Source organism: Trichosurus vulpecula, chromosome 9, assembly GCF_011100635.1.
Source record: "Trichosurus vulpecula isolate mTriVul1 chromosome 9, mTriVul1.pri, whole genome shotgun sequence".
NCBI classification, from domain to species: Eukaryota; Metazoa; Chordata; class Mammalia; order Diprotodontia; family Phalangeridae; genus Trichosurus; species Trichosurus vulpecula.
Window position 1 is genome coordinate 180,791,826 of NC_050581.1, and position 26,634 is coordinate 180,818,459.

The 26,634-nt window shown below is 41.5% G+C and overlaps 1 protein-coding gene across 1 annotated transcript in view; it reads left to right on the top strand.

Annotated features, from left to right (window-relative positions):
• CADPS (calcium dependent secretion activator) overlaps positions 1-26,634 on the top strand; it is a 575,524-nt gene that overhangs the window by 524,522 nt on the left and 24,368 nt on the right. The window contains exons 29-30 of the mRNA XM_036738381.1: positions 961-993; positions 7,638-7,745. Of these exons, the coding sequence (XP_036594276.1) occupies positions 961-993; positions 7,638-7,745 (141 nt within the window). The remainder of the gene's footprint in view (positions 1-960; positions 994-7,637; positions 7,746-26,634) is intronic.

Genomic DNA, 26,634 nt, shown 5'->3' on the forward strand with positions numbered 1-26,634 from the left:
CATGATATAATATAATAAAAAAAGATGATTTCATATGAAACTGACACAAAACTTATTAGCAGACACTTGTAAATGCTTGTTGGCTGATTGACTGCTTAAACCTGGTATTTGCTTCTACTGTTTTTGTTGTTTTTTTTTTAAATAAAACAAATGACCCCTTTCTGGTCCCTATGACTTCCATCTCCCCTTCAGTGTAATTTCACTGAACATTTAAACATCTAAAAACATAATCCATATAAGATTCAAGGACAGCCTTAGGTCAGGTTGGATTCTCTTTGTCAGATTGGGAGTTCTCTAAAGAGGGAGAGAGGGAAAGACAGAGAGAAGCAAATAAGCAAATGGTCTTAGTCATTTGTATCCCTGTGCCCTCTGAAAAATCCATTTATGCTCCACCACAATCCCTTCTCCTAATTTCACAAGGAGGAAAAAATTCAGGACTCCTACAGTAGCATCTGCTGTTATTAAAGATTGAGAGTCAATAGAACTGATTTTGTTCTCACTTATCTTTTCTCTTTTTTCGTCTCTTTGTTTTTCTCTGTCTCCCTGTCTATCCCTCTATCTGTGTCTGTTTTTCTGTCTCTCTCTTTGTCTCTGTCTCTGTCTCTCTCTCTTTCTCTCTCTCTCTCTCTCTCTCTCTCTCTCTCTCTCTCATTCTCTCTCTCTCTCATTCTCTCTCTCTCTCTCATTCTCTCTCTCTCATTCTCTCTCTCTCTCTCTCTCTCTCTCTCTCTCTCTCTCTCTCTCTCTCTCTCTCTCCCTCCTTTCTCCCCATCTCAACAGAGTTAAAAGCTCTGACTCCAAATAGCTAAGAGATCATTTTTAGTACCTTTTTTTGTTTGTTTTCCTGGTCAGCATTGTAGTACAGCACATTGTTTTAACTCTCATTGTGTTACTGCACTGAGCTGTGAATGGTTCAATATAAAAATATGTCTCACACCCCATCTCTTCTTTCCTCCTAAGGTGAAGGCAGCTTCCAAGTATGTGGACGTCCCTGTGAGTATCACTCAAAATGTTTGTTGCTTTCTTCACAATCAGGATGGTGCTGTTTTTAATGATTTGGTGCTGAATTTTTAGTCATTAGAAAGAGGAAAGCCCAGAATATTTCTGAGTAATTTTTTTCCCCACATGGGAAATCGATGATGATGATTTCTTTCAGCCAGAAGAGCTTGAGGCAGAAATCAAAGCAGCCTCACAGCACAAGGCTAAAGGACAATTCACTTTCATTTCATTTATATTTGATTTTTCTAGTAAATTTCATTCTAGCATCATCTTACTCAGCCCCTCTTGCTTACATCCCTTGGCAATTCTACTGTGAGCTAGAAATTTGTATAAGGGAGACAATATTTTGATGAAAACAAATAGAGTCTGAACTTGTTCATTTTTTGGTGTTCTGCAATTGTTTTAAGACAATCTTGCAAAACCCCTTATAATTAGAGGAGGCCTCGTTAATGAAGAGAGCCCTCAAAGCTCACTTCAAGTTGTCCAAAATTTACATTTAAATTGAGGTTAAGTACAACATATGAATGCTGGAGTGTGGGATTACCTGTGATAAACTAGGATACATTCACAGATAAACCTTGCCCTGCAGATTAGCAAACTAAAAATGAAGCGATTTAAATATATTGTATGAGAGGAGATAAGAAAATGATTGTGCTTCCATTTAGAATAAAAGAGATGTAGATCTGTTGCAAAATATTAAATTTGGAGAGCTTATCTCAACAGCTACCAAGGGTCTTGTACTGAATGTTTCTAGCCCCGAACGTGGTTAAGTGTCTTCGTTGTTCAAATACTTATTAGTTAAGATATATCAGTTTCCGAGGGGATTTATATTAACATTTAAATTCATTTCCCCAGAAAGTGTGTTACAGTTTATTGGCTTACTTCTAAAAGGACAATAAATTATCAGAAATTGGACTGAAATTAGCATTAGCATACATTTTGTTTGTTTAATGAAAGAATGTGGAGTCTATAATTATACCTTGAATTTATATAATGCTTTTTATCTAGGGAGCTCAAACTCCTTCACCTTGATCAGCCTTGTAACATCTCTGTAAGTGAGAGTGAAGAAAGGTATGATAACTTCAGAGAAGTGGGTTGACTTGCCAAGACATAGACTGAGCCAAACTTGAATGCCAGGCTGCCTACATGATTCCACCTGGCTGCCTGGCACAGCATAACCCTAGTACCAAGCTGAACATCCTCATCCAATCCCATTCTAACATAAGTGAGACTGCTTATTAGCCCACCCCTAGTACTTTCTTCAGTCCAAATCAGAGACATCCGTGAATAGGACCCCTTCCTGAGCCTCTGAAGATTGTAGCAAGTTTCTAAAGTTCCCTCTTTGTCCTCAGAAATTTAAAGGTTTAAGCCTGATCTGGAAACCTGTCTTGGAGAGAAAGCTCAGAGAAATCTCTTGCCAGCCCTCTACCAAAGCAACTATCTCTCAGGTTATAGATGTGAATGAAGGCATGGAGCCCCATAAGTACACTTATCTCGTAGTTGAGGTGACTCAACTTTGCCAATCATCTTCTAGTCTTCAGTATTGCCACTGTATACATTTGAAGTCTAGGCTCTCAAACCAAAATCTCAATAGAGGGAGGCCAGGCTTTTCATGAGCCTCTGAACACCTGGAAATAGCAGCCTGGGGTGCTGGCCACTGCTGAGTTGGCTACATCTTGAGCCATGATTAATAGGTTAAAGATCATCAGTTTGCTTTCACCCACCCTTAGCACCAGCTTCCAAGTCATCCATGGTCAAGTTTGGCTTAAATTACAAAAATGGACTGGATTCCTATGTTAATGCAAAGAGCCTGATCTTAAGAGAGATTGGAGTTTTGTGGAAGTTAAGGTTTTGGCTCCTGTTGGTAGCAAAATGGGCCCAGATTTCATGAGGGACCTAACGATGATCGTTCCTCCACAAAAAGCAGTATGTTTGAAAGGAGCACTGGTCTGTAATGTCTGCTCTGAGTACGTGGATAGAGTCCTGGACTGGAGTTAGGAAGACCTGTGTTCAAACTCCACTTCACATATGGATTACCTCCATGACCTTTATCTGTAAAATGAGAGGGTTGGACTATGTGATCCCTGAGGGCTTTTCCAGTTCTGATAATCTATGAATTTCTATGGCTATTACATCTATGGGCTTCAATTTCATTAACTTTAAGGGGATGGAACTGGATGAAAGAGAGAAGGGGAGGGGGACACAGAGAGAGGAAATGGGGAGACAGAGAAAGAGAGAGATTGAGAGACTGGGAGATTGAGAGAGAGACAAAGAGAGAGGGAAGGAGGGAGGAGAGAGAGACAGAGACAGAGACAGAGAGAGAGACAGAGAGAGATTGGGAGAGAGACTGAGAGACTGAGAGAGAGATTGAGAGAGAGAGAGACAGAGAGGGAGGGAGGAGAGAGAGAGACAGAGAGAGAAAGACAGAGAGAGACAGAGAGAGAGATTAGAGAAATCAGATGTAATAGTAGTGGTGGTTGTAGTAGTAGTAGTAGCAGCAGCAGCAGCAGAAAGGTATATAGGGCCTCATTACCCAGCATTATTCAGGAATGAGCTGCTCTACATTATGTGTCTTTTTTAAATCACCATTTATTCCTGTAAGTGAAAAAAAAATTTTAAAGGTAAATCTCTCTCTAAAATTCATCATGCTTCCTGCCTTCATAAAGAGTATGCTAACCACAATTTATCCTCTTCTGGATAGCTTAGTACTATCATTAAGAATACAGTCACATTAGTCCACTGGCTTATGCTAGGATCCCCATGTTTCCAGGGCTACTGAAGTGTGATCTCTTTGTCCCTAAAATGAAAGTCCCCAAATTTCTGTGCTTATTGTGTTCTTGGTTTATGCATATGTCTTTGTCTTTTTCATGGATTTTCTTTTTCTTCCTTTTCTTCCACCATTACTTCTCACTGCTATCAGGCTATCTGCCTTTAACAGCCCAAAGCAATTTTTATAAATGCTTCTAATCTAATGTGTCTAAAAGAGGTGATGACCAAAGTTATTAGAATTGTTTCCAAAATAAGTCAGTGGTACCTAAATGACATCCTGAGGACTATCCTGAAAGACCTTTATTTGCAAAATTTGTGAGAGGCAACAGGATGTGTTGAATATAGAGCCTGTCTTGCAGCCAAGAAATCCAGGTTCAAGGCTGACACATCTTGGCTGTGTGATCCTAGGCAAATCACTTAACCTCTCTGTGCTCCAGGCAGCTAAGACTAGACATTGCATATCTGCACTGGCAGATAGAGTTTCCTTTCATGGGCTTTGACTATGCCGGTGAAATCACAGATCCAGTCCCTCTCCCTCATAGCCACTAAGTGTCCCTGCCACTTTATCATTCTGGTTATTTCGAGAGTCGCAGTTGTCAGATATGTGGCCTCCAGATAACCGAGATATTACTGTGGTAGGAAGCAGAAAAAACATCAGCAAAGTTAATGGAGCCAATTGTAGGTGGGTTCAAGTTTCTGAAATTTGCAACAAGATGAAAGGTATGTTTAGAAAAGCTCTCTAAACCAAAACATGGAAAGGACAGTTAGCCTCAAAAGTATAGCTGACTGCTTGTAAAGTAGGTAAATCTGAGACTCCCTGTAGAATTTCATTCCAAAGCCTCAGTCCTATAATGACCTTACTTTGAAAAGGACCAGAGAGACCACACACATTGGTTTGGGTCTAGATGCATGGAATCGTTATGGGGAACTGATGGATGTGAAAACTCCCTCCGCAAAGCAACTCCTGGGTGAACTGAACACCTCAAGAATTGCCACAGGCACTGAGAGTTAAGGGGACTTGCCGAGGGTCACACAACTGCTACGCGTCAGAGGTAAAAATTAAACCCAACTTTATAAAGTTGAAGATTTAAAGCTGAAAGAGAGCTTAGAGGTCATAAAGTCTAGCCCTGTCATTTTACAAATGAAGAAACTGAGGCTTGAACAGGTAAATAATTTGTCCAGGGATCACCCAAATAGTACGTTTTCAAGGTAGGATCAAAACCCAGGTCTTCCTGTCTTCCGGGGTCTATGCACCGTGCTATGCTGAGAAACACTACCAAGTCATGAACACCCATAATAAGAAGGCATTCAGTATTTATGAAGTGCCTTAAAGGTAACAGTTCCCATTTATAGAGCATGGAAAGGTTTATAGAACACTGTTCCCACAATGACAATTATTATCCCGCCTCCCCTTTAGAGATGATGGGGAAATTGAGGCTGAAGGAAATGGTGGTCCCCCAGCTAGTAAACTTAGACCTGGAATTTGAACCTCAAATACCATCTCTTCTCAAGGGATATGAGCCCCCACCTCCTACTGAAAATGGCATTGGCTAGTCAGGCCTCAGTAAAGAAGAGCTGGCAGCTATCATTTACATCTCCTTCCAGAAAGGCTATTGTTTTGTATCATAAAACTCCAACAATTATAGGACCATCACAGCCCTGGCACGTTCCTGTCTGCGGAAAATTGTTGAAAGGGTAACGCTTGACTACAGCCCCATTGGTTTGTCCTCATTGTTTTTCAAATTAATACCTTGTCATTGTTTCAGCAGGTGTTAAGAAATGTTACTGGCAACCCAGGGGCCTAGCATTGGCCCTTTGCTTGATAATTGTTTGCTTTGTATCAGGAAAAAAATACAGTCCTACTGTTTCCAAACCTTCCTCATTTTCACCCTGGAAATTACACAGAAGTGTTAACTAACTTCAATTTGCAGTGGCTGACAGTCGCGTCTGGTAGGGAAATGATACTTTGTGATCTAAGGTAAATCACAGTAATGAAAACTAATCTTATTAGTTATTAGCAAACATATATATGTGCCGCTGTGGAAACTTCGGGAGGTTTGGTGGTGGCTCTCCCAATGACCCACATTACGGTATTTTAATGGGTTTCATTGGAGCTAACTCGGATCGCAGCATCTCAAACAGGGTGATCTCCAGGTTTGGACTGGGGCTGCCCCCGCCTTACAAGACATCATTGTCCAGTTGCTCTCTCCCCCTCCTCCTACCTTTCCACAAAACCTCATTTATGTAAAAGGCATATTTATGATAAAGACTATTATTATCGTTATTATTAAACTATAAGAATGGGTTGAGAGGCAGAGACAGTGGCTGTGTATCCGATCCAGGCAAGCTGATCAAGTGAGAAATGTAAGCAAATTGGATAAATGAAGACCTTGATTTTAACAACAAAGAACATTGTTCTTATTTTGACTAGACCTGTGATTTTATCAGTATTTGGAGCACCTGATGAGACATTCCTTTGACCAACACAAGCTGGCATTTGCTCTGCAATTTATAGTCATAGAGTGCTGCTGGGGCATTGAAAAGTTAAATTATTTGTCCGTGGATACAACGCCAGTATGTCTCAGAGAAAGGACTTGAATCTAGGTCTTTCCACTTTCAAGGCCAACCCCTCTATCCCCTTCACCATGCTGTTGTTTTTGTAAAGGCTGAAATCCGTATTTTATGCACATATTTTTTGATCAGGAGAAAGGGTGTCCTTCAGTTTTTAATGATATAAGATGGACCCTGGAACCAGTGGACTTTGAATCTCCTTTAATTGGGTCTACAGTCACAAATCTAGACTGACTACTGCTCGGAGTAGCAAGTGAAAATGTTTCTACAAGTGATTTTGCTAAAAATAGAAAAAAAGGAGGGCAATGGTAATGTCTCTGAGACTCTGCCACCCAAATCCACCGATTTTGTTCTTCAGTAGTATCTGACTCTTTATGACCCCATTTGGGGTTTTCTTGGCAAAGATACAAAAGTGGCTTGCCATTTCCTTCTCCGGCTCATTTTAGAGATGAGGAAAGCGAGGCAAAGAGGGTTAAGTAACTTCCTTGGGGTCACCCAGCTACTAAGTGTCAGAAGTCAGATTTGATTGAATTCAGATCTTCCTGACCCCAGCTCAGGTTTAGCTGCCCAGTTCACTGCTCAGCCACAGTTTTATTTGAAGAAGAGAAGCCTGAGGCAAGAGAACATTTTGGCCTTCTAGCCTTCATTGGTGTAGTAGATTGTGTGTGGGAATTAGGGTCAGAAGACTTGAGTTCAAATCTTAGCTTTGCCATTCAACTTTTCTGGTTCTCAGTTTCCTCTTCTATAAAATTAGATAATTGTACTAGATCTGAGGTCCCTTCTGGCTCTAAAACTGTCATGCCTTAGCATGAAGTGCTATCATATGGAAAAGGGTAAATTAGATTTGCTCTGCTTGGAGCAAGAGGGCAGAACTAGAAGCAGTTAGGTCTAAGTTGCAAAGAGTCCAGTTTAGCCTTAATGTCAGGAAAAGCTTCCTAAGGACCTGAGCTATCCCAGAGTAGAACAGGTTGTCTTGGGAGACATTGGGTTTTCCTTCATCTTCCAGTCAAAACTGGCTGACCACCTATCAGGTATGTTATAAAGGGGATCCTTGGTCAGGGAAGGATTGAACAGAGCTCCTTCCCGATCTGAAATCCCACAGTCCCTGTCCTGCTGATCCCATATATACCATGAATGGCACTGTGGGAAACAGCCTTGAACCATCGCTGGCAGAATGTGGCCAGGAAAGGATCTTAGAAAAGCCCACAGCAGGTGTTCCCCAAAAGGGGCTGGGAGAAGGAAAGAGAGTGCAGGACATGAAGACGATGCCATTTTCACATTTCTGTGTTTCTTTGCAGAAGCCTGGGATGGACGTTGCCGATGCCTACGTGACATTTGTCCGCCACTCTCAGGATGTCCTCCGTGATAAGGTCAATGAGGAGATGTATATAGAAAGGTTATTTGATGTAAGTAAATGCCTTCTCCTCCTTGCAGACCAAGGAGGAGACTCTCCAAAATGTGACAAAATAAGAGACAGGAGGATAAGTCACATTTTGAGAAAAAAAACCAATTGGTTATTAAATCCAACCAAATCTTTCCCTTTCCTCTGACTCAGGCTCTTGTCTCTGTTGTCTCTCTGTTCTGAATCTCTCTCCTCTGGTCTTACTATGTCCTGGTCTTTATCTGTGTGATCCGTAGGGTAGCAGTGTCTTTTTATTAAGCTGACACATTCCCGCACCGGGCTAGTGAGGAAGCTTTCTCGGAACGGGCAGAGATCTCTCTCGGTCATTGTTCTCGTCGAGGTAATCCAGTCCCAATTTTTAGGGAGCTGTCTTCCAGTCAGGGTGGCATTCACTGCCTACATACCTCTCTGCTTCCCCGCTGCTTGTCTCTCGCTGCCTGACAGCTGTGACATGCAGATGAGCTGTAGGTGCTGTATTGTTATCTCCTCGAGAATGACTAAGTTTCTGGGGGGTTTAAAAAAAAGGAAGGAAAAATCCTCAGCCGCTGGGCTTCTCAACAGACCACGCTGTGGCTATACATTCTCCCTGAAAACCTATAAAATCTCACAACTTAAAAAAAAAAAAAAGGAATAGCTGCACATGACTGGAAGACCCTGGATTTAAAAAAAAAAATCTTTTAGAGAACACTGACTTAGATGTCTTGAGAATTAATCGTTTTCAGCTCCTCCCCCTTTTCTTTTTTTGATAGTTGCCATGTCTGCACTGCCAAAGTAGGTAACTAGTCCCGTACCCCACTTTGGCCCCTACTGTCTATTTCAGGCCAAAGTGGTTGGGACAGGCGCAGTTGGGGGAGGGCGGGGAGCGGAGAATTGTTGGAACGATCCCAAGAATGGTTTCTGGGTTCCACGTCTTTTGCCAGTGTAGACCTGGCCTGAGTGCATGGGAACCGATTTCTCCGTCTCTGTGTTTGCTACCATTGTGTGTGGTGCACCCCTTGTCCTCGTAAATTTTGTGAAGAGTCGGCTTCTCCCTTTAAGGTTTTGTGTCTCGAGTGCCAAGGCAGTGTTAGTGTTTTGGTCTACTTTGGGATTCTTGTTTCTATATGATTTCTTTAATTGTGTACAGCAGTTTACATTGGATTTTTTTTATTCCTTGTTGTTGTTTCATCTTGGTGATCTCATTGCCTGGCACAGCTTTCCAATTTCGATGCTTCCGACTTTTGATGCTTTGTCTTCCAGCTCATTTGCTTCCATAATGTGCTCAAAAGCCCTTTCTTTCCCCCACCCCCAATCATTTGCTTTTTGTACATGATATTCCACTCTTCTGCATTACTTTTATTTAAGAATACTCTTTATAGTTCTCATTCTCTCTCTCTCTCTCGTTCTTTCTTTCGCTCTCTCACTGATGACCTCCCAGATGAAAATGGAACTTATCTCTCATGTCAAATGTTTTATCACATTATCTCAAGTGGCATGAATTAAAATCAAATAATCTTCCTGTGTACATCTTCTAGCATGACCCACCTCCACTGAGAATGCCTCATACATGCGTAAAACACACCTAATGCCTCCTTGTTCCTCTGCATGCGTGCCTCTTTGAGAGTATGGAGCCTCGAATGCCTGACACACTGAATCACCCATCTAGTAGGCATTGAAAAAAGGGACAGCCGATGCCACCCTGTAGCAGGGCCTCTAATCATGCCCTGACTGCCCGGCTCTGTTGAACCAATTCCATAAAAGGCAAATTTTTGAGGAGCCTGTGGATTGCTCTTTTCAATGCCTAAGCTGCCTTTTTCTTTGATCTGTATCTCCCAAAGCACAGTTTGGTGTGGTCCATGCGTGGTGTGCGTATGTGCAGGAGTGTGTGTGTGTGTGTGCACTCTTACCCTTGTGCTAGCCAATCTTGAAAACATCCACTACTGAATTTGTGGTTTGAACTGCATTCCAGCCTGTCATATTGTTTGCAAACAGCCCCCTCCAACTTTTTTTTTCCTAATTAGCATGGGGAGGGGGTCTCAGACATAAAGGTACTAAATAAAGGCAGGAAATGACCTTTGTCCTCTTCCAAGTTTCTAAGAGCAAAGTACCCTCAAATCCATATTTTAAAACAAAGATACCTTTGTAGAGTAGTCATTCCTAAATACACAAAGGTAAAGGTTTCTGCATGTTTATTGAATGACATTGGTCAATAAGAAATTATTTCAGTTATGTTATGGATTTCCCCAACCTATGTACCTCCCACCCCACCCCTGCCCCAGAGTCAAGCCACTTTGCTCTTCCACCAATAATATTTTCCCAGTAAGACCCATGCTTCGTTGTCATGGCCACCTGCCAGACTTTAAAAGTTTTAACCAAGTTACTCCGAGACTAAGCAAGACTTCCTCTGTAGCAGCTTAGGTCAGTGCAAAGGAATGCATTGCTTTTGCCTGGATTTCCTTTCCAAATCACCTCTTCCCCTAACATATAGAATGTTGGTGCTAGGCAACCTAGCTGAGAGAATAGCAAGGAAAGTTCCCGAATCTGTCATTGATTTAAAACATTTGTCATCTGAAAGACCCAGATCTTCTCAAAAAACTTCATTACCATGCTGACTGAGTAATGTCATTCAGTAATTACTGTTTTTCTATAATCTAGCTACACAACATCAGATTACCAACATGTTTGGTTATTTGCGGCTTCTGTCTTCCTCCAGCCTGGTGTTTATTTCTTTGTAAGGCGAACTGTGTGTTTGAATCCTGCAAGCCATTTGTGTCCTCTGAGCTCCCGTGGAAGGGGTTCATAGAGAGCATTCAGTTGGGCAGTAATTAAACACCATTGCCCCTTTCTTTTCTGAGGACAGGAGTTCCAGGGTGGAGAGAGAAACAATTGCCAGAAATACTTCAGAAGAGACTAGTGGAGCTAAAGATTTCTTTTCCAAGTTGTTTCATTTTTTTAAATGGCAAAAATGAATAATAGACAATGAGCATTTGGGAGAGAAGAAAAAGATTTCTATTTCAATATTTTATGTTTTGTTTGGAGGGTGGCAAGTTTCTGTGTCATTTTCTGTGTCTGAATTTTGTGTATCTGTTCCTTTTGCCAATAATAACTAGTTTTTATGTAAAGCTTTAAGGTCTACAAAGGCATTATCTCATTTGACATGTTCAACAACCATGCAAGGTAGGTGCTGTTCTTATCCCTATTTTACATCTTAGGAAACTGAGTTTCAGGGTAGTTAAGTGACTTACCCAGGGTCACCCAGCAATTAAGTATCCTAGGCAGAATTCAAGCCCGAGCCTTCTTGCCTCCAAGTCCAAGCACTGTTTTTGTTATATCTCGTGATTCAAGGTTTTGATCCCAGGGCTACTGCTATGTTTGTGGTTATGGGCCATTTCTTGACTCCATTTTCATGGCTCTCCTTTCAGATCTTCACTTAAAGTACTGGTCCTTGTTTGGTTTTTGTCCTTAAAAAAAGGCACACATTAGAATGTTAAGTGGGAATACTTGGGCTAAACCCTCTAAGCATTTTGAAAGTTCTCTTGGCATCTGAGCCAGCTACCCCATCACAGCTCAGACTCCTTCCACTAACTGAATATTATTGTCTTTTTGACTGGAAGTTAGAGCTTCTGGGAGATTGTCAGGATTGTGTCAGTTGGATTCCTACCTATTTCAGTGTGTGAATCAAGCAGACTTTCTCAACCTCACTGAATTTGTTTTGAATCAATTTCCTTTTCTGTTGTTCAGTAGTTTTTCAGTCATGTCTGACTTTGTAATCCTATTTGGGGTTTTCTTGGCAAAGATCCTGGAGCAGTTTGCCATTTCCTTCTCCAGCTCATTTTACAGATGAGGAACTGAGGCAAATAGGGTTCAGTGACTTGCTCAGAGTCACACAATTAGTTAGTGTCTGAGGCTGGATTTGAAATCACGAAGATGAGTCTTCCTGACTCCAGGCGAGGTGCCCTATCCACTTCAACACCTAGCTGCCCCCCTTCAGTTTCCTCTAGCTTGGTAGAAGGTAGACATGAAGTTGTTTTAGTAATCTAAATTTAACCAGATCTTGGAGGAAAGTGAAAATTTCTGACTTTGATGTTGAATAGTCTCTTTTTTCCCATTTTTCAAATAAAAAGTTTTATTGATTTTTAATGTCATTCAACAATAAAAGTTCCCCTCTTTGAATGCCTCCTTGCAATAAAGAAAACAGTCAAGCAAAACTGACTACTATAAAGTATGTGTGAAAGCATAGGCACTATTCCCTACCTGATGTCCCCCACCTTTGGATTAGTTTCCCCCAGCCCCGACCGGATAGCAAACAGTTCTTTCAACCTACCTTTAAGAACAGTAATAAGGCCTAAGAAGGAGATAAAAAATTATATTCAAAGAACTTTCTTTATATTTCTGCTATATGAATATAGACTTTCTCTATTTCTTCATGTATGTTGTTGCTTTTTGATTAGACTAATGGAATAGCATTGTGAGCTCATTCTAGATGCTACAAAATAGTAATCTATGATTTTTTTGAGCAAAGGATTTTATGATATCTGTTTTTCAAAGTAGGGAAATATGGTGAAAATTATTACCTGATTTGAATAAATACAAACATAGCCACTTTAAATTACATTCCACAGTACAAGTTTTAAGTATCAGATCCAAAGGAACAGTCTAGCTCCTTTGAGGAAACAATGGGTGACCTTTCCCCTAATATAAAACAATCATGGGGGATTGTGTATAAAGCTATTCTCCATCTTCAGAGGAATGCTATTTAAGAGCAAAAAAAAAAAAAACCATACCAATTCAAGGAACAAAGATGCAAAATTCAAGTGTCCATAAATAATGCAGGTGGCTTCCCACCCCACCCCTTCTCTAATGTTTAATTCAACATCTTTCCCAAAATAAAAACATGCATTTGATATTAGAGATCAGCTCATCAAGAGATGTGCCTAAGATTTCAGTGACTAAACAAAAATTAATTTATTTTTTTCTCCTTGTACTTCTTGAAGAGACAGCCTGAGTAGAAGATCAGGATTAAAACAGATGTGCTTAGGGTTAGCTCATCTGCTTAAACCTTGCAGGCTCAGAGATCAGTGATTAAAAAGCCATCTCCAACTCTGATGAAATCCCCAGTGAAAGGAAATATCCTATCTTTCATAGAGTTCTTTTTCTGAGTCCTGTGTCAGTGTAAACAGGACTTGGAAAACATTGGATTGGAGAGGATGTATGGTTTATGTGGGTCAATTATACACTTAATCTGACTTCTCAGGGATTAGGCTGGCAGAGACTGACTCAGAATTTGGCTTCTCCATAGCAGTTACCAGATCAGAAAATACTAAAAATGCCCAGTAAGAACTTAATCATTCAGTGATAGGTCAATGATAACAGCAGAATGATGCTGTCTGGACTAAGTGTTTAGTGTTCTTATGGTGGTTTTGATTTGCTCTTTCACCGTCAAATTATACAAACATCTACTTTTAGGACCCGCATAAGAATAAACTGAATGTATTTTCCCTAAAAAAGATTATTTAGAAAATGATAGCCTCTTGATTCCCAAAGGATTTGTGATTTCAGCAGCAGAGGGACTTCCAGTGTGGGAACTCCACCAACCCATCCAGGTCACCACCCACCAATGACTTGTAGATGTGATCATAAAGAATCATCAACTTTTAGAGCTAGAAGGACCCTAATGGCCATCTAGTCCAATTTCTTCATTTTATAGATGAAGAAACCAAGACACAAAGAAGGGGGAAACATTTACCCAGCCTCGCACAGCTAGGAAATGAGGAAGTTAAGATTCAAATCCAGATCTTCTGACTCTTTCAATCTCCCTCCATGGCTCCCCTTCATAAATCCTCAGGAGTTGCCTAAGGGATTCTTGGTAAATAGACCTAAAACTGGCCCATCAGCATGGCTGATAATACCAAATCTACGTCTTGGTCTATGGATTCAGTTAAAAGTTATTCACATCAGTCATATTTTTAGACAAGCAACAAACTAGTTGGGGAGGGGGATTATTTTCTTGTAGAATAACCAGTTGTCTGACAACTCAACTGGAGAGTATTCCGATGACATGAACTTCGGTAAATCACATTACTCTCTCTGAGATTCATCTGAAAAAAATGGGGGGATTGGATTAGATGGTTTCTAAGGCCACTTTAGCTAAGTATCAATGATACTATGAATTCAGCTGGAAAGTTTGCCAGATGATCTGAGGCTCTGCAAAATGGGAGGATTGGACTCCCATCGGGGAAAAAATGGGAGGAAATGGCCTCTATGCTATGTTATAGCCATAAATCAATGATTCTACAATATGAATTCTACTGGAAAGTTTTTCAGATGGTGTGACCTTGAGTAAATTAATTAACCTCCCTTAAAATGAAGGTTTCCGAGGTCCCTTCCAGCTCTGAGTCTGTGAGCCTAAGATGAAGGAGTCATAGTCAAACTTTTGGGCCTCAACGAGAAGATGCTAAGCCAAACACAACCCATCCACCCCAGGATGTATATACATAGAGCATGTGTAGCAGTATCAGGAATAGCTACTCCTATTTCTTAGTACTAGGACCCCAGCATATTCCTTAGAAATCTATCTTCAGTAACATTTTTTACATGTTTGTTTTGTCCACTGGCCCCAGAAATGACTTAATGAACTCAATAATAATAGATAGCATTTCTATAGTGCTTAATGTTGTAGATTTACCATCAGACATATCTCATTTGATCCCCACAACAACCTTGGGATATAGGTGGCTTGTTATCTCATGTTGCAGATGAAGAAACTGAGGCAAACAGAGGTTAAATGACTTGACCAGCTTCACATAGCTAGTAAGCAAATAAGTGTTTCAGATCTTCCTGAGAATATGCTCAGGGCTCTATCCACTGTTTGTGTTGTTGTTCAGTCATGCCTAACTCTTCTTTTCCCTATTTAGGGTTTTCTTGGCAAAGATAGCAGGGTGGTTTGCCATTTTATTTTCCAGTTCATTTTACAGATGAGGAAACTGAAGCAAACAGGGTTAAGTGACTTGCCTGGGGTCACACAACTAGTGTCTGAGGCCAGATTTGAACTCATGAAAATGACCCTTCCTGACTCCAGACTCAGTACTCTATCCACTTTGCCACCTAGCTAACCAGAAACTTATAAATCTAGATTCCTTGACCTAAAAATATCACTGAGTTTCTTGGTGGGTCTCACAAGCTTTTTCCTTAAAGATACATAAACTGAAGGCAATTGTATCAAACCAGTTTAAAATGGGGCTTTTAATCATTCAATCAACAAGAGTTTATTAAGCACCTACTATGTACCAGGCACCATCCTAAGCACTAGCCATAAGAAGAAAGGCAAAAACAATCCTTGCCCTCAAGGAACTTACATTCTAATGGAAGGAGAAACCTTGTACAAAACTTGCTACGTACAAAATATATACAGAGTCAATGGAAGGTTATCTCAAAGGGCAAGGCACTAGTTTCTGGAAGGTGGGATCTGAGCTGAGTCTTGAAGGAAACCAGAGAACCTAAGAAGCCAACATGAGAAGAGAGAACATTCTAAGCATGGCAGACAGGAAATACTATGGCACAAAGACAGAAGACGGAGGGTACCATGTGAGGAAAAACGAGGAGGCCAGTGTAACTGGATCCTGAAGTACAAACAGAGAAGTATAGCATGAGAAGACAGTAAAGATATGAAGGGGCCAGGTGAGGAAGAGCTCAACATTGGTTTGATTTGATCTTGGAGGTAATAGGAAGCCACTAGAGCTTGTTGGGAAGGGGCATGACATGGTCAAACCTACACTTTAAGAAAATCACTTTGACTGCTAAGTGAGAAATGGATTGAAGCGAAGAGAGACTCTGCATGGAGATCAATTAGAAATTAATAACAATAATCCAAGTGAGAGTTGATTAGGGGTGATACCAGAGTCATAGCTATGTGAGTAGAAAAAAAGGAATATATGTGAGAGATGTTCATAAGGTAGAAACTCTAATATTTTCCAATAGGTTTGCATGAGTACAGTCAATGAGAGAGAAGGGTCAAGGCTAATAACACAGTCGTGAGCCTGGGTGACAGGTACTCTAAACCAGTGGTGTCAATTGTTTTTTAAATGGCATCCACCAAGTCATATGTGTTGATTTAATTTAAATGTAGTGCTATATATATTTTATTGTATTTTTTAAAATGTTATTCAAGATTTCCCAAATGCATTGTAATCCCATTCAAGCTGGACTCAGGAGTATCATCTGCTGCATTCAACCCCTGGGACTTGTGTGTGACACATCTACTTCAGACAGAAGTAGGGAAATTTGGGTGGGAAAGAGGGTTTGAGAGAAAAGATAGCAAGTTCTGTTTCGGACATGTTGAGCTTGAGATGCTCACAAGACATCCATTTCGAAATTTTCATTAGGCTGTTGGTGACACAGAGGCCAATAAGGGATATGTAAAACTGAGATTCATCTGCAAAGATATGAAAAATCTGATAACTGAAGAAAGAGACAGACAAAGAGAGACAAACAGAGGCAGAGGGACAGTAAAGGACATAGATGACAGTCCATCAAAACAAACTGAGGAGTGGTCAAATCAACTTCTAGGTGATCTAGGAATAGGGATTATATTCTCCCCTTCATTGAGACTGGAGATTTTCTTGCTTTGGGGCCTGCAAACACATTCTTCAGTTATTCTTCAAAATTCTAAAAGAGAGAAGGAGGGAAGAAGAGAAACAGGACAGGAAGGGGAGGGAAGGAGAAAAAATGACAAGTCTTTGGAAATTCTGATTGGGAAGCAGAGAAAGTTGATACCTGCAGACAAATTTGAAGGAGGAAGCATCCCTATGTACCCAAACTCAATCTGACAGGTGACTAACAAGGCTGGCCATACATTAGAGCCTAGGTGGGAAGAGAAAGAGAATAGGGATTACGTCCAATAAAGAATTTTTTAAAAATTAGAGTATAAATGGGAGAAATTAATACTGGCTGTACTTTCCTGTCATCTCTATTTTAATACTTTGTTTTCTTCATAGACTAAAACATCTTTTTAAAAAATAGAATCCAACTAAATTAACCCAAAAATGTCCAGCACTCTTTTGGGATCCAGTCAGCCAAATCACTCAATTATTTTAGGGTCACAGTAGTATATTGTTTTTGTTGAGTCATGTCCAACTCTTCTTGACCCCATTTGGGGTTTTCTTAGCAAATATACTGGAGTGGTTTGCCATTTCCTTCTCCAACTCATTTTATATTTGAGGAAACTGAGGCAACAGGGTTAAGTGACTTGCCCAGGGTCACACAGCTGGTAAATGTCTGAGGACAGATTCAAACTCCTGGAGAAGAGTCTTCCTGACTCCAAATCCAGCACTCTTACCCACTGTACCACCTAGCTGCCCACCTAAGATTATCCCAGAGAAAAATTGTAAAACAGATGAAATTTATTTTCCTTGCCCAGGCTTTATTTCCAGCCTCTGTCAGGTATTCACAGTCCTTACAAACTTTTTTAAGGAAAAAAGGTCAGCCTTTATGAACTGAAGTGTTAATGTCTGATAAGTTTTAAAGCATTGCTCCTCCTGATGCATTTGCAGTTTAATTCGAATTAATTTCTAGCCCTTAAATTTCTGGCATCAGTGACTCAATGGTGACAGAGGGGAGGGGAAGGGTTGAATTCAATCCAACAAGTATGTATTAAGCACCTACTATATTGAAGCTAAATGTGCCAATGTACAAGAAAGACCAAAATACAAAGTGAAGAATAGTCCCCATAGTTTAAATTCTACTGAGGGGTAGAGTTGGGGATTGGGTTTGGAGGGTGGGGATCTTTCTTTTGGACTCCAATTTCATCAATTCCAGGAACCCTGCAAGGGGCTTAGCAATTTAGACAGTTGCCTGGGGTACTGAGAGTTTGTAACTTCCCCGCTGGTATGTATTAGAAGCAGAACTTGAACTCAGGTCTTGCTGACTCCAAGGCTATGCCTCTGTCCATGATACCATTTAGATCATGAGTGAGTCCCTCAGCCTTTTGGAGACCTCAGTTTCTATTCTTTGGAAAGGTGAAGGAGAGCTTTTTCCCCTTTGCAGGCTTTGATGTGGCTGCCCTGGGTCCAAGCAAGATGGAGGATATGGGGGGAAAGGCAGTGGTCAGGAGGATCTGTCCTTGCAATGGAGCTCTGCTAACCCAAAAGAGTCTCCATTTATCTCTGGCTGATAGGCACCTCACCAAGCACCAGCTTAGTGACATACCCCACCCCCAAATTTGGTTCTGTCCCATCCTATTCCTTCCAAAGCCAGTCCTATCCATTGAATCCACTCATTTTAGGGAAAATCTTAGGCAAATCCGGCTGGAATTTGTCCCTGGAGTTTTCCAAAGCATTCTTTTTTTTCTGAACAGCTTTTCCTGGTCCAGGAGACATTTGGTGCTAGGAGTTAATTTGTTTTCTTCTCCAGAGGAGATTGTTCTATTAATTGTGCTAAGAAGTCAGCCGGATTGCTCCATTGCTTTAGGGTCACACTAGTCTGGCTAACATGAACCACATAAGACTTGAAAGTCTTGGAGAAGGGGAATTTTTGTTCCTTCTGCATAGCAGTCTGAAACATGTAGGCAGTAAGCGACAGACTTACTTTTGCCACACACACACACACACACACACACACACACACACACACACACGCAGGCACGCGCGCTCGCGCATGCGCACATACACACACATGCACACACGCACGCACACACAAAAAAGTAGCCAAGGCACATTTTGTGGAACAAATACTGTCACATTGCATCGCAGAAGACGAGATGTACTCGATTCTCAAACACATCCCATTAATTAACAGAGGGGCGGCTTCCCTCCTTGCCAGTCTCTGTGCTGACTCTTGTCAGAAAGTGTCTTCATCTACCAGCTTCTATTGGCATTGGCACACACTTGTTCCTCTAGAAAAAGAATTGCTCTTCTTGAAAAGAAAAAGCGATTGACTAATTTTAAAACATATTGACTAACATGGAGAGAGTCAATGTGGCCTAGTGAATAGAAAGCTGTCCTCAAAGTCAGGAAGACCCAGGTTCAGATACCTCTGGGTAACACTGACAAATCAATTAGCTGCAGCTTCTTCATCTGTGAAATGAAACAATAATATCTGATGACCTCTTCCAGCCCTTTCCAGCTTTAAACCTGTGATCCTAAGATATTTTAGAGAAGATGTCAACCTGCATTAGTAGAAGGTGTTTCTTCACCCAGAGTGCAACACACCATTGGAATCCCAGTCCCAGTCCAAAAATCAGACAAGGAAGGGAGTTTATGTTTGTTTTATAGAACAGCATACATGAATCCATGAGAGGCAGGATGGCCTGGTGGATAGAAGATCTGAGAGTCAGAAAGATCTGAATTCAAGTCCTTCCTTCTACATGTACTGGCTGGTTGATCCTGGGCAAGATGGTGAACCTCAGTGCCCCTGACCCAGGCAACACTCTAATATTGTAATCTATTGCTTGGTATCCCTAATACTAGCCTAGAAAAGAGAGAGTTAGAAGAGGCATGACAACTGGCAAATCACTTAACCTATCTGAGCCTCAGTTTACTAATGTATAAAATGAAAGGTTTGGACTAAATGACCTCTAATGTTAAATTTATGATCTCTATGATCTGCTTCTCTCTCTTGCTCTGATGTTGCGGATGATTTGCTGACCTATATCACTGGAATGAGTTTCCACACTGAAATGTACCTAAAATAAAATCATAGGTCCACAACAAAACAAAACAAACCACCCTCTCCCACCCCCTCAAAAAGAAGCAGGACCCCCTCCCTACACTTTCTCTTCTCCCTCTCCAATACACACTTCCTTCCAAAGGTAATCTGTAAGCAAATTGCCAATAAAATGTTGAGACCAAGATTTAATTTGATCAACTGGCATTAATTAATCCATGCTAATGAATTAATCAAGGAGCATTTATTAAGTATCTACTATGTGCCAGACACTAAGAATACAAAGACAAAAAAGAAATATTCCATTTCTAATCTCTAGCTCTCCCTTTGGAACCTGTTCCAGTTATCATAGGCAGTAGGGGAGGGGGCAAGGGGAGGATTTCATTTAATGACAGAAAGGGATCATCTGACTCTGATTGTATCTTCATTCCTCTCTGGCTTTTCCCACAAAGCCTTGCAACCCAGTGGTTCAGGGCAAGTGAACAGCCTGGCACCACCTGGTATATTAGCAGGTCTAAGACAGCACGTTGGTCTTCCTCTGACATGCTTTCTGCTCTTTCCTCCTTGTCCATCAGCCATTAACTGTTAAAATAAGCTGTTGCTTTCACCAGGTGGTGACCCTTATTTTTTATATGTCCAGAAAGATGATCTGAGCTGAAAAAAAAAGGCTCAGCTTAAATGTTTCATTCATTCCAAATTCCTCATTTAGAGAGAAACTTTTCATAGCCCTCAGTTCTTCAGCTAAACTCCCACCGAGTTGACTAGAATCCAATTGATGAAGTCTTGTGACCCTATTCTAGCAGGCATATTCTTTTTTTTTCTCCCAAAGCACACACAATGCTGGTGTTACTTAACATATTGTGTTACCTTTAACTTCCTTAAAGAGCATTATTTTCTTGGTCCCTCCTTGGACTTAAGACCATTTGCATTCACAAAGGGTCTGAGTCCTACTCAGGATGTTGGGAATTATTCCCTCTAGATCTACATGTCAAACAGGGGATGAAACATCATTCTCTTTGTTAATGGGGGAAAACAATTCACAAAAGAACAAATAATTTGGAAAGACTCTATATGTACTCAACAAAATTTAATCCGTAGGTCAGAGGCGTAACTAGCAATTTATGTGCCTAAGAGAAGGTTCATGAAACAACTCAGCTTTTGTTTTTTTAATTTATTTATTTATTTATTTTTCATTTTCAACACTCACTTTTATAAGATTTTGAGTTCTAAATGTTTCCCCCTCCCCAAGACGGCATGCAATCTGATATAGGCTATACATGTATGATCATATTAAACATATTTCCACATTAGTCATGAACAACTCAACTTTTAAAGACAAATTCATTTAAGCAGAATGGCAGGTGGGGAAAGGAGACCATGGGACACCACAAGGCGGCTGCTTGGGGAGTAGGGCCGCGTGGAGCCAAGCGGAGCTCGAATGAGGTGCAGCTGCCCTTGGGGGAAGAAGCGCTACCATCTGGTAGCTTTCTATTTTAACAAATTATCTTTACTAACTAGATACTAAACTCAGTTGTTTCTTTGCTGCTGATAGGCTATAAGTTCTGTCAGCACCTTGTAAATTTTGGCACACTAGGACAAAGCCACATTAACCCTACCTTGGTTCCAGTGCTTCTGTTGGGCTCAGTCCTTGTAAAAAAAAATGCCAAATCTGCTGGAGAATTTCCCTTATCTTCCCCCTTCATTCCTGTTCCCAGGAAACTTAAGAAATTAGCCCTGGAATGGACAGGTGTTGTCAAAGACTCCACATGATGTAGAGCCAAAAAGACTTTCACACCCCATTTTACAGATGAGTAAAATGAGGCCCACAGAGGTAGTGACTTGCCCAAGGTCACACAGATAGTAAGAGACAAAGCTGAGTCAAACCCAGTTGCTCTAATGCCACATCTTCTGTTTTTCTCAGTCCTGGTCACAGGACAGACATATGTCTGACACACAGTAGTGCCTGATATATAGTAAGCATTTTACACGTAATAATACGCATGATGTACCTTGCAAACCTTAAAACCCTCTATAAATGTTAACTATTATTATTGTCCTCTGACAGAGAGAGTTGGATTTAGAAGCTGAGGGGAGCACACTGTATTCTTGCATATATGGTACCGCCATTGATTGGCATACCCCCAAAACCACCACATTGAACCAACTTTCAGCTTCAGTATTAGCCCAAGTACTAGTGATGGGTGTGGTTCTTTGTGTAGCATGATAGGAGCTTAGTGGCCATTTTTATGCTTCCCTTAAAAAGAAAGGAAAGAAAGAAAGAAAAGGAGGTGGGGAGGGAGGAGGGATGGATGGAAGGAAGGAAGGAAGGAAGAAAGAAAGAAAGAAAGAAAGAAAGAAAGAAAGAAAGAAAGAAAGAAAGAAAAAAGGAAAGAAGGAAGAAAGAAAGAAAGGAAGGAAGGAAGGAAGGAAGGAAGAAAGGAAGGAAGGAAGGAAGGAAGGACGAAAATGCCTTCTACCTACCAGAAGTCTCCTTAAAAATGTGTTGGTCAAGTTTCCACCAAAAACAAATTCTCATTTCTCAAAAGCAAATACCAACCCAGTTATAATTCTAGAAAAACATACCCGGGGTAATAATAATGCCTTGCCACGTCACATTGTGCAGATCATATATTGTTTAACCATTGGTAGTTCAAATTAAGTTACTTTCATTTTGCAAATATCATTAATTTATTAGGAAACCGTTCTATAGATGGCCTTTCCCTACCAACATATTTTGGGCATTCTTCCTTTGTAATCATTCAACAAGTATCCCCTGTGTATGTAATTTCAGCATGAGTCCGCACTGTGATGGTAGCCAGGCAAAGAGCCAACCCTAGCCTTTCGCTGACTTAGCAGAGAAGTACAGCACCCAGAAGGAAGGCACTGATGAGCCTGCTACACTTGGCCCTGATCAGCCCTACAGGGAGGAGCTGGAGATGGTTTAGCCAAGAGAAGACTCAGGGGAGACAGAATCACTAGGTTCAACAATGTGATGAGGCAACCACAGAAGCTAATTCAAATGTAGGCTGTATTAAGGGAGACGCGGCATTCTGGACTAAGGACGTGATAATACTGCTCTACTCTGTCCCGGTCAGCTCATGACTGGAGTATTATCATTACTCATAATGGAGGCAGCTAAATGGAGAGATAAAAAGAGTATGAGAATTGGAGTCAAGAAGACCTGAGTTCCAGTCCATCCTCAGATCCTTACTGACTGTGTGACCCTGGGAAAAATCACTTAAGCTCTCTCAAGCCTCAGTTTCTTCATCTGTAAATTGGGGGAAATAAGAGCCCCTACCTCACCTGGTTGTTGTGAGCACCACAAGAGTTAGCACTCTGCAAATGTTAAAGTGTCATATAAAGACTAAGTATATTTGTTGTGTTGTTGGAAATTGATAAGCTGGACAGAATCTAGGGGAAGATGAAAAAGATGGTGAAGGACCTCGAGATAATATCATAAGATAAAGTCAATAGAACTGGCGATGTTTAGCTTGGAGGAGAGGAAACAAGCGGAACATAAAAACTGTTTTCAAATGTTGAAAAGATGTTCTGTGGAAAAGGGATCAGTCTTGTCCTGGTTAGGCCCAGAAGGAAGAGTTAAGAGCAGTGAGTAGACGTTGCAAAGAGACCGATTTCAGGTCGTTGTCAGGAAAAGCTGGCAAACAACTTGAGTTGTCCCAAAAAGCACCAGGCTGCCTCAGGATGAAATGAATGCCCCTCATTGGATGGCTTCAAGTCAAGGCTGGATGACCTCTTGGTGGTCAACCATGTGTCTCAGAGGGAATTGTTTTGAGATCTCTGGGTTAGGTGGTGTAACCACTGGGGTTCCTTAAGATGTGGATTTAAGTATTTGATTTAAGTATTTGAAAGGCCCTCATGTGGAAGAGGGATTCACCTTGTACCAGTTGGCCCCACAAGGCAGAGCTCACAACAGTGGGAAGAAACAACAGAAAGGAACATCCAGGATACTCGCTGACATTTGGTGCTGCTTTAAGAGACAGCAGGTTCCTATTCAGTGGAGGACTTCAAGCTAGAAGCTTATTTCTGCTTGGGTTCCAGTTGGACTAAATAACATCTGAGATGATGATTCTGACTGCATGCCTTCCCCTCCCTGCTTAATACCATGCTCAGAGCTGCAGAAGACTCAAGAATGAGTGCATGCAAATGAAAAGGTATTTATTAAGCATTTGCCATGTGCCAGGATCTAGAGACACAAATACATGCAAGTGAGGCAATCTCTCCCCTTTAGGAGCTTACATTCTAATCAGGGAAGACAATGTTTTTAGGGAGCAATAGGCAGGGGCAGGATGTTTGGACAGGGAAGTCGCAGAGATGGTGATTAGAGTCATAGGTCAAGCTATGATGCCTACTCACAAGGGGCTTACATGCCTAAGGATCTCTGCAGGCCACATATTGACTTAGAAAACTACATATTATCATGAACTATGCTTTAGTCTATTTTTATCTATTCTATTAAATATTTCCCAAATGCGTTTTAATCTGGTTTGGGCCCCATTTGGGATGCCACCGGCACCCCCAGAGTGTCTGACATCTCTGTACTACGCCGTACTGCCACACACAAGTCAAGACATCACCCTGTGCTGTCATTGGTTCTCTCCAAAAATAAAGGACAAACAGCAACAGTGCCACACTGCCTCTAAACAGATAATATACACAAAACAATTCTGGTAGGCATGGAAGGGGAACTCACTAGCCATTGGGAAAATCAGGCAAGATTTCCTGTAGCGCCATTTGAGGTGGGCTTTGAAAGAAGTGGAGTATGCCAAGAGGGGGAGGTGAGGGGGAGAAAGACCACCCTGGGCTGGAGCCATCAACAAACATTTTCTCTTACAGATGATCTATCAGAATGGTCATAGACCCGTGGCCTCATTTAATTTGTGATCAGGGCCCTATCGACTGTTTCTTGAAACCTAAGAATCCTATTTTAGGAAACTTGTTTCTCCATTCTATCTAGATCTGAATTCTGGAATCCAAATGCTTTTATTTTAGAGGATTCACAGCACTAACCACCATAGAGCAAACCCCTTTATACTCATAAAGCACTTGTATTTTTCAAAGTCCTTTCTAATCCATTGTCTCATCGAGGTCTTGAAGAGCCCCATGAGATAGGTGCAGTGGTTTTGTTCCTGTTTTATGGGTGGAGAAATGAAGGTCAAAGAAAGCCAAATGGCCTGCCCTGGACCACAGGGACACAGATTAGTGACTGAGATCTGGGGACTAGAAACCAGACCTCCTGATTCCTAATTAGGGGGTGGGAAATAGGGTGGGGAGGAGGGGGTCACCCAGAAATCAAGTTAACATTATTCCATATTTATTGGGGGAAAATCAGCTATGCTATGTTAATGCCTACTAAAAATAGACAAAGCCAAAATTGGAATGAGGGCACTGAGAAAGAGGATTCAGGGTCATGCAGGTAGCCCACAGGAGGCGGCAATGAGAGCAATCCCACCACCAACCTGCTACACCTCACAAGGAGCAGTATGGTGCAATGGGGGGAGGATTGGATGACCTCAGAATTAGGCTGCCAGTCTCCTCACTCCACTTCCTCATGAGGCAGTTGAATGATGCATTGGTTAGAGCTCTGGGCCTATAGAAGACCTGAGCTCAAATCTGGTCTCAGATACTTACTAGCTGTGTGACCTTGGGCAAGTCATTAAAAAAAAATCTCTGTGTGCCTCAGTTTCCTCAACTGTAAAATAGAGACGATAATAGTATCCACTTCCCAGGGCTGTCATGAGGATCAGATGAGCTAACATTTGTAAAGGGCTGAGCACAGTGTCTGTTATACAGCCAGTGCTACATGAATGCTAGTATTAGTATTTCAAATGGAAATAGCGATTCTTGAATCGCCTACCTCACAAGGATGTTGTAAGGAAAGTGCTTTGTAATCTTCAAAGAGCTATAGAAATGTGGTCTATTATTATAAGTGTGTGATGTACCAGAGAACAAAAATCCCTGCTAAACTAACCTTTGGGGGCACATTCTTTAGTGCAGAACATGTTTCATTAGTCATGCCTTTCCTGCTAACAATGATGCGGGCTGTGTGTCTAATCCCAGAGACATGGCGCCGACAATTTATACCCACAGGGTTCATTCTCTTGTGGAACAGTAAGGGAGTTGGTTGCCTTGAAGCCAGACTTCTGTGCTGGAGGCCCCAAGCCAGTCTCCAGCACAGGGACAGAAGATACCACCTTAAATCCAACTTCCACCCAATTATGGGTGGGACTCCATCGTCGCCCCAGCTAAACACCGTGAAACAGTGGGTGATCTTGAATGCCATATGGGCCACAGAAGGCTGCTATACCTAGGCACAACTGAGGGAGGGCTGGGTTTTGGCTCTCCGTCTGTATCTCCCTCTGCGTTTTGTCTGGGAGCTTTTATCCCCCTGGAACAAAGTTTGCAGGGTTTATTTTGAAAAGGGAAAGGTAATCCAACAGCACTTCCATCCTAGACAGTTGATAAATAGTTTAGGGTCTCAGCTTAAGTCCTTTCTGTAAGACTCAGCCCTGCATTCTTATTCAGAAACAATGTGGTTGAAAGGCCTATCAGGCTCTATTGACTTTATAACCTACCAGCATAGTTAAGTCTTCTGTGCTGTTCTGAGGTTTCATCGCCCAGGAACATTATACAGGAAAAGGGAATTTGAGATTACAGAAGAACATGGTTACACAATCTGTAAGTAATACAGATGGATTCACAACTACAGAAATGCCTTAGCCAATTGTGCCTAGGGGAGCTGTACAACTTTGGTGACTGGAGACCTGGTCATCCTTCTGGGGATGCAGTAAACAACCTAGCAAGAGGAGAAATGAAGAAGGGAGTGAGGGTGGGATGAATGAGGCAGGGAAAACAGCCTTCAGCATTGGTGCCTTCAAAGAGTTTACGGGATCTTTGAGCTGCCTGCCAGTCCTTGAAAATGACAAATCCCTTGTCCAGTGGCAAGTTCTCCACAGACATTGTTTCTAAAGAGTTTGTTTAATGAAAATATGTCTGGTTTTGGCATTGAGTTCTCAGAGTGAGTGAGGGCTCTCAGAGAGGATCTGAGCCAGCATGGGGCACCCTTTCATCATGGCTCACGTCCTCATGAGTCCTCCTTACACAGAAGTGAGGAAAGTAGAGGTGGACGAGTTACCAGGAAAGACCCTTCTCAGTTGGCCTAGGGTTCCAGGGAGCCAGAGGCTAGCAAGTCCCTTCATTTTGCCTCAGGATCCCTGGTTTTGGTGGGGGCTTGAAAA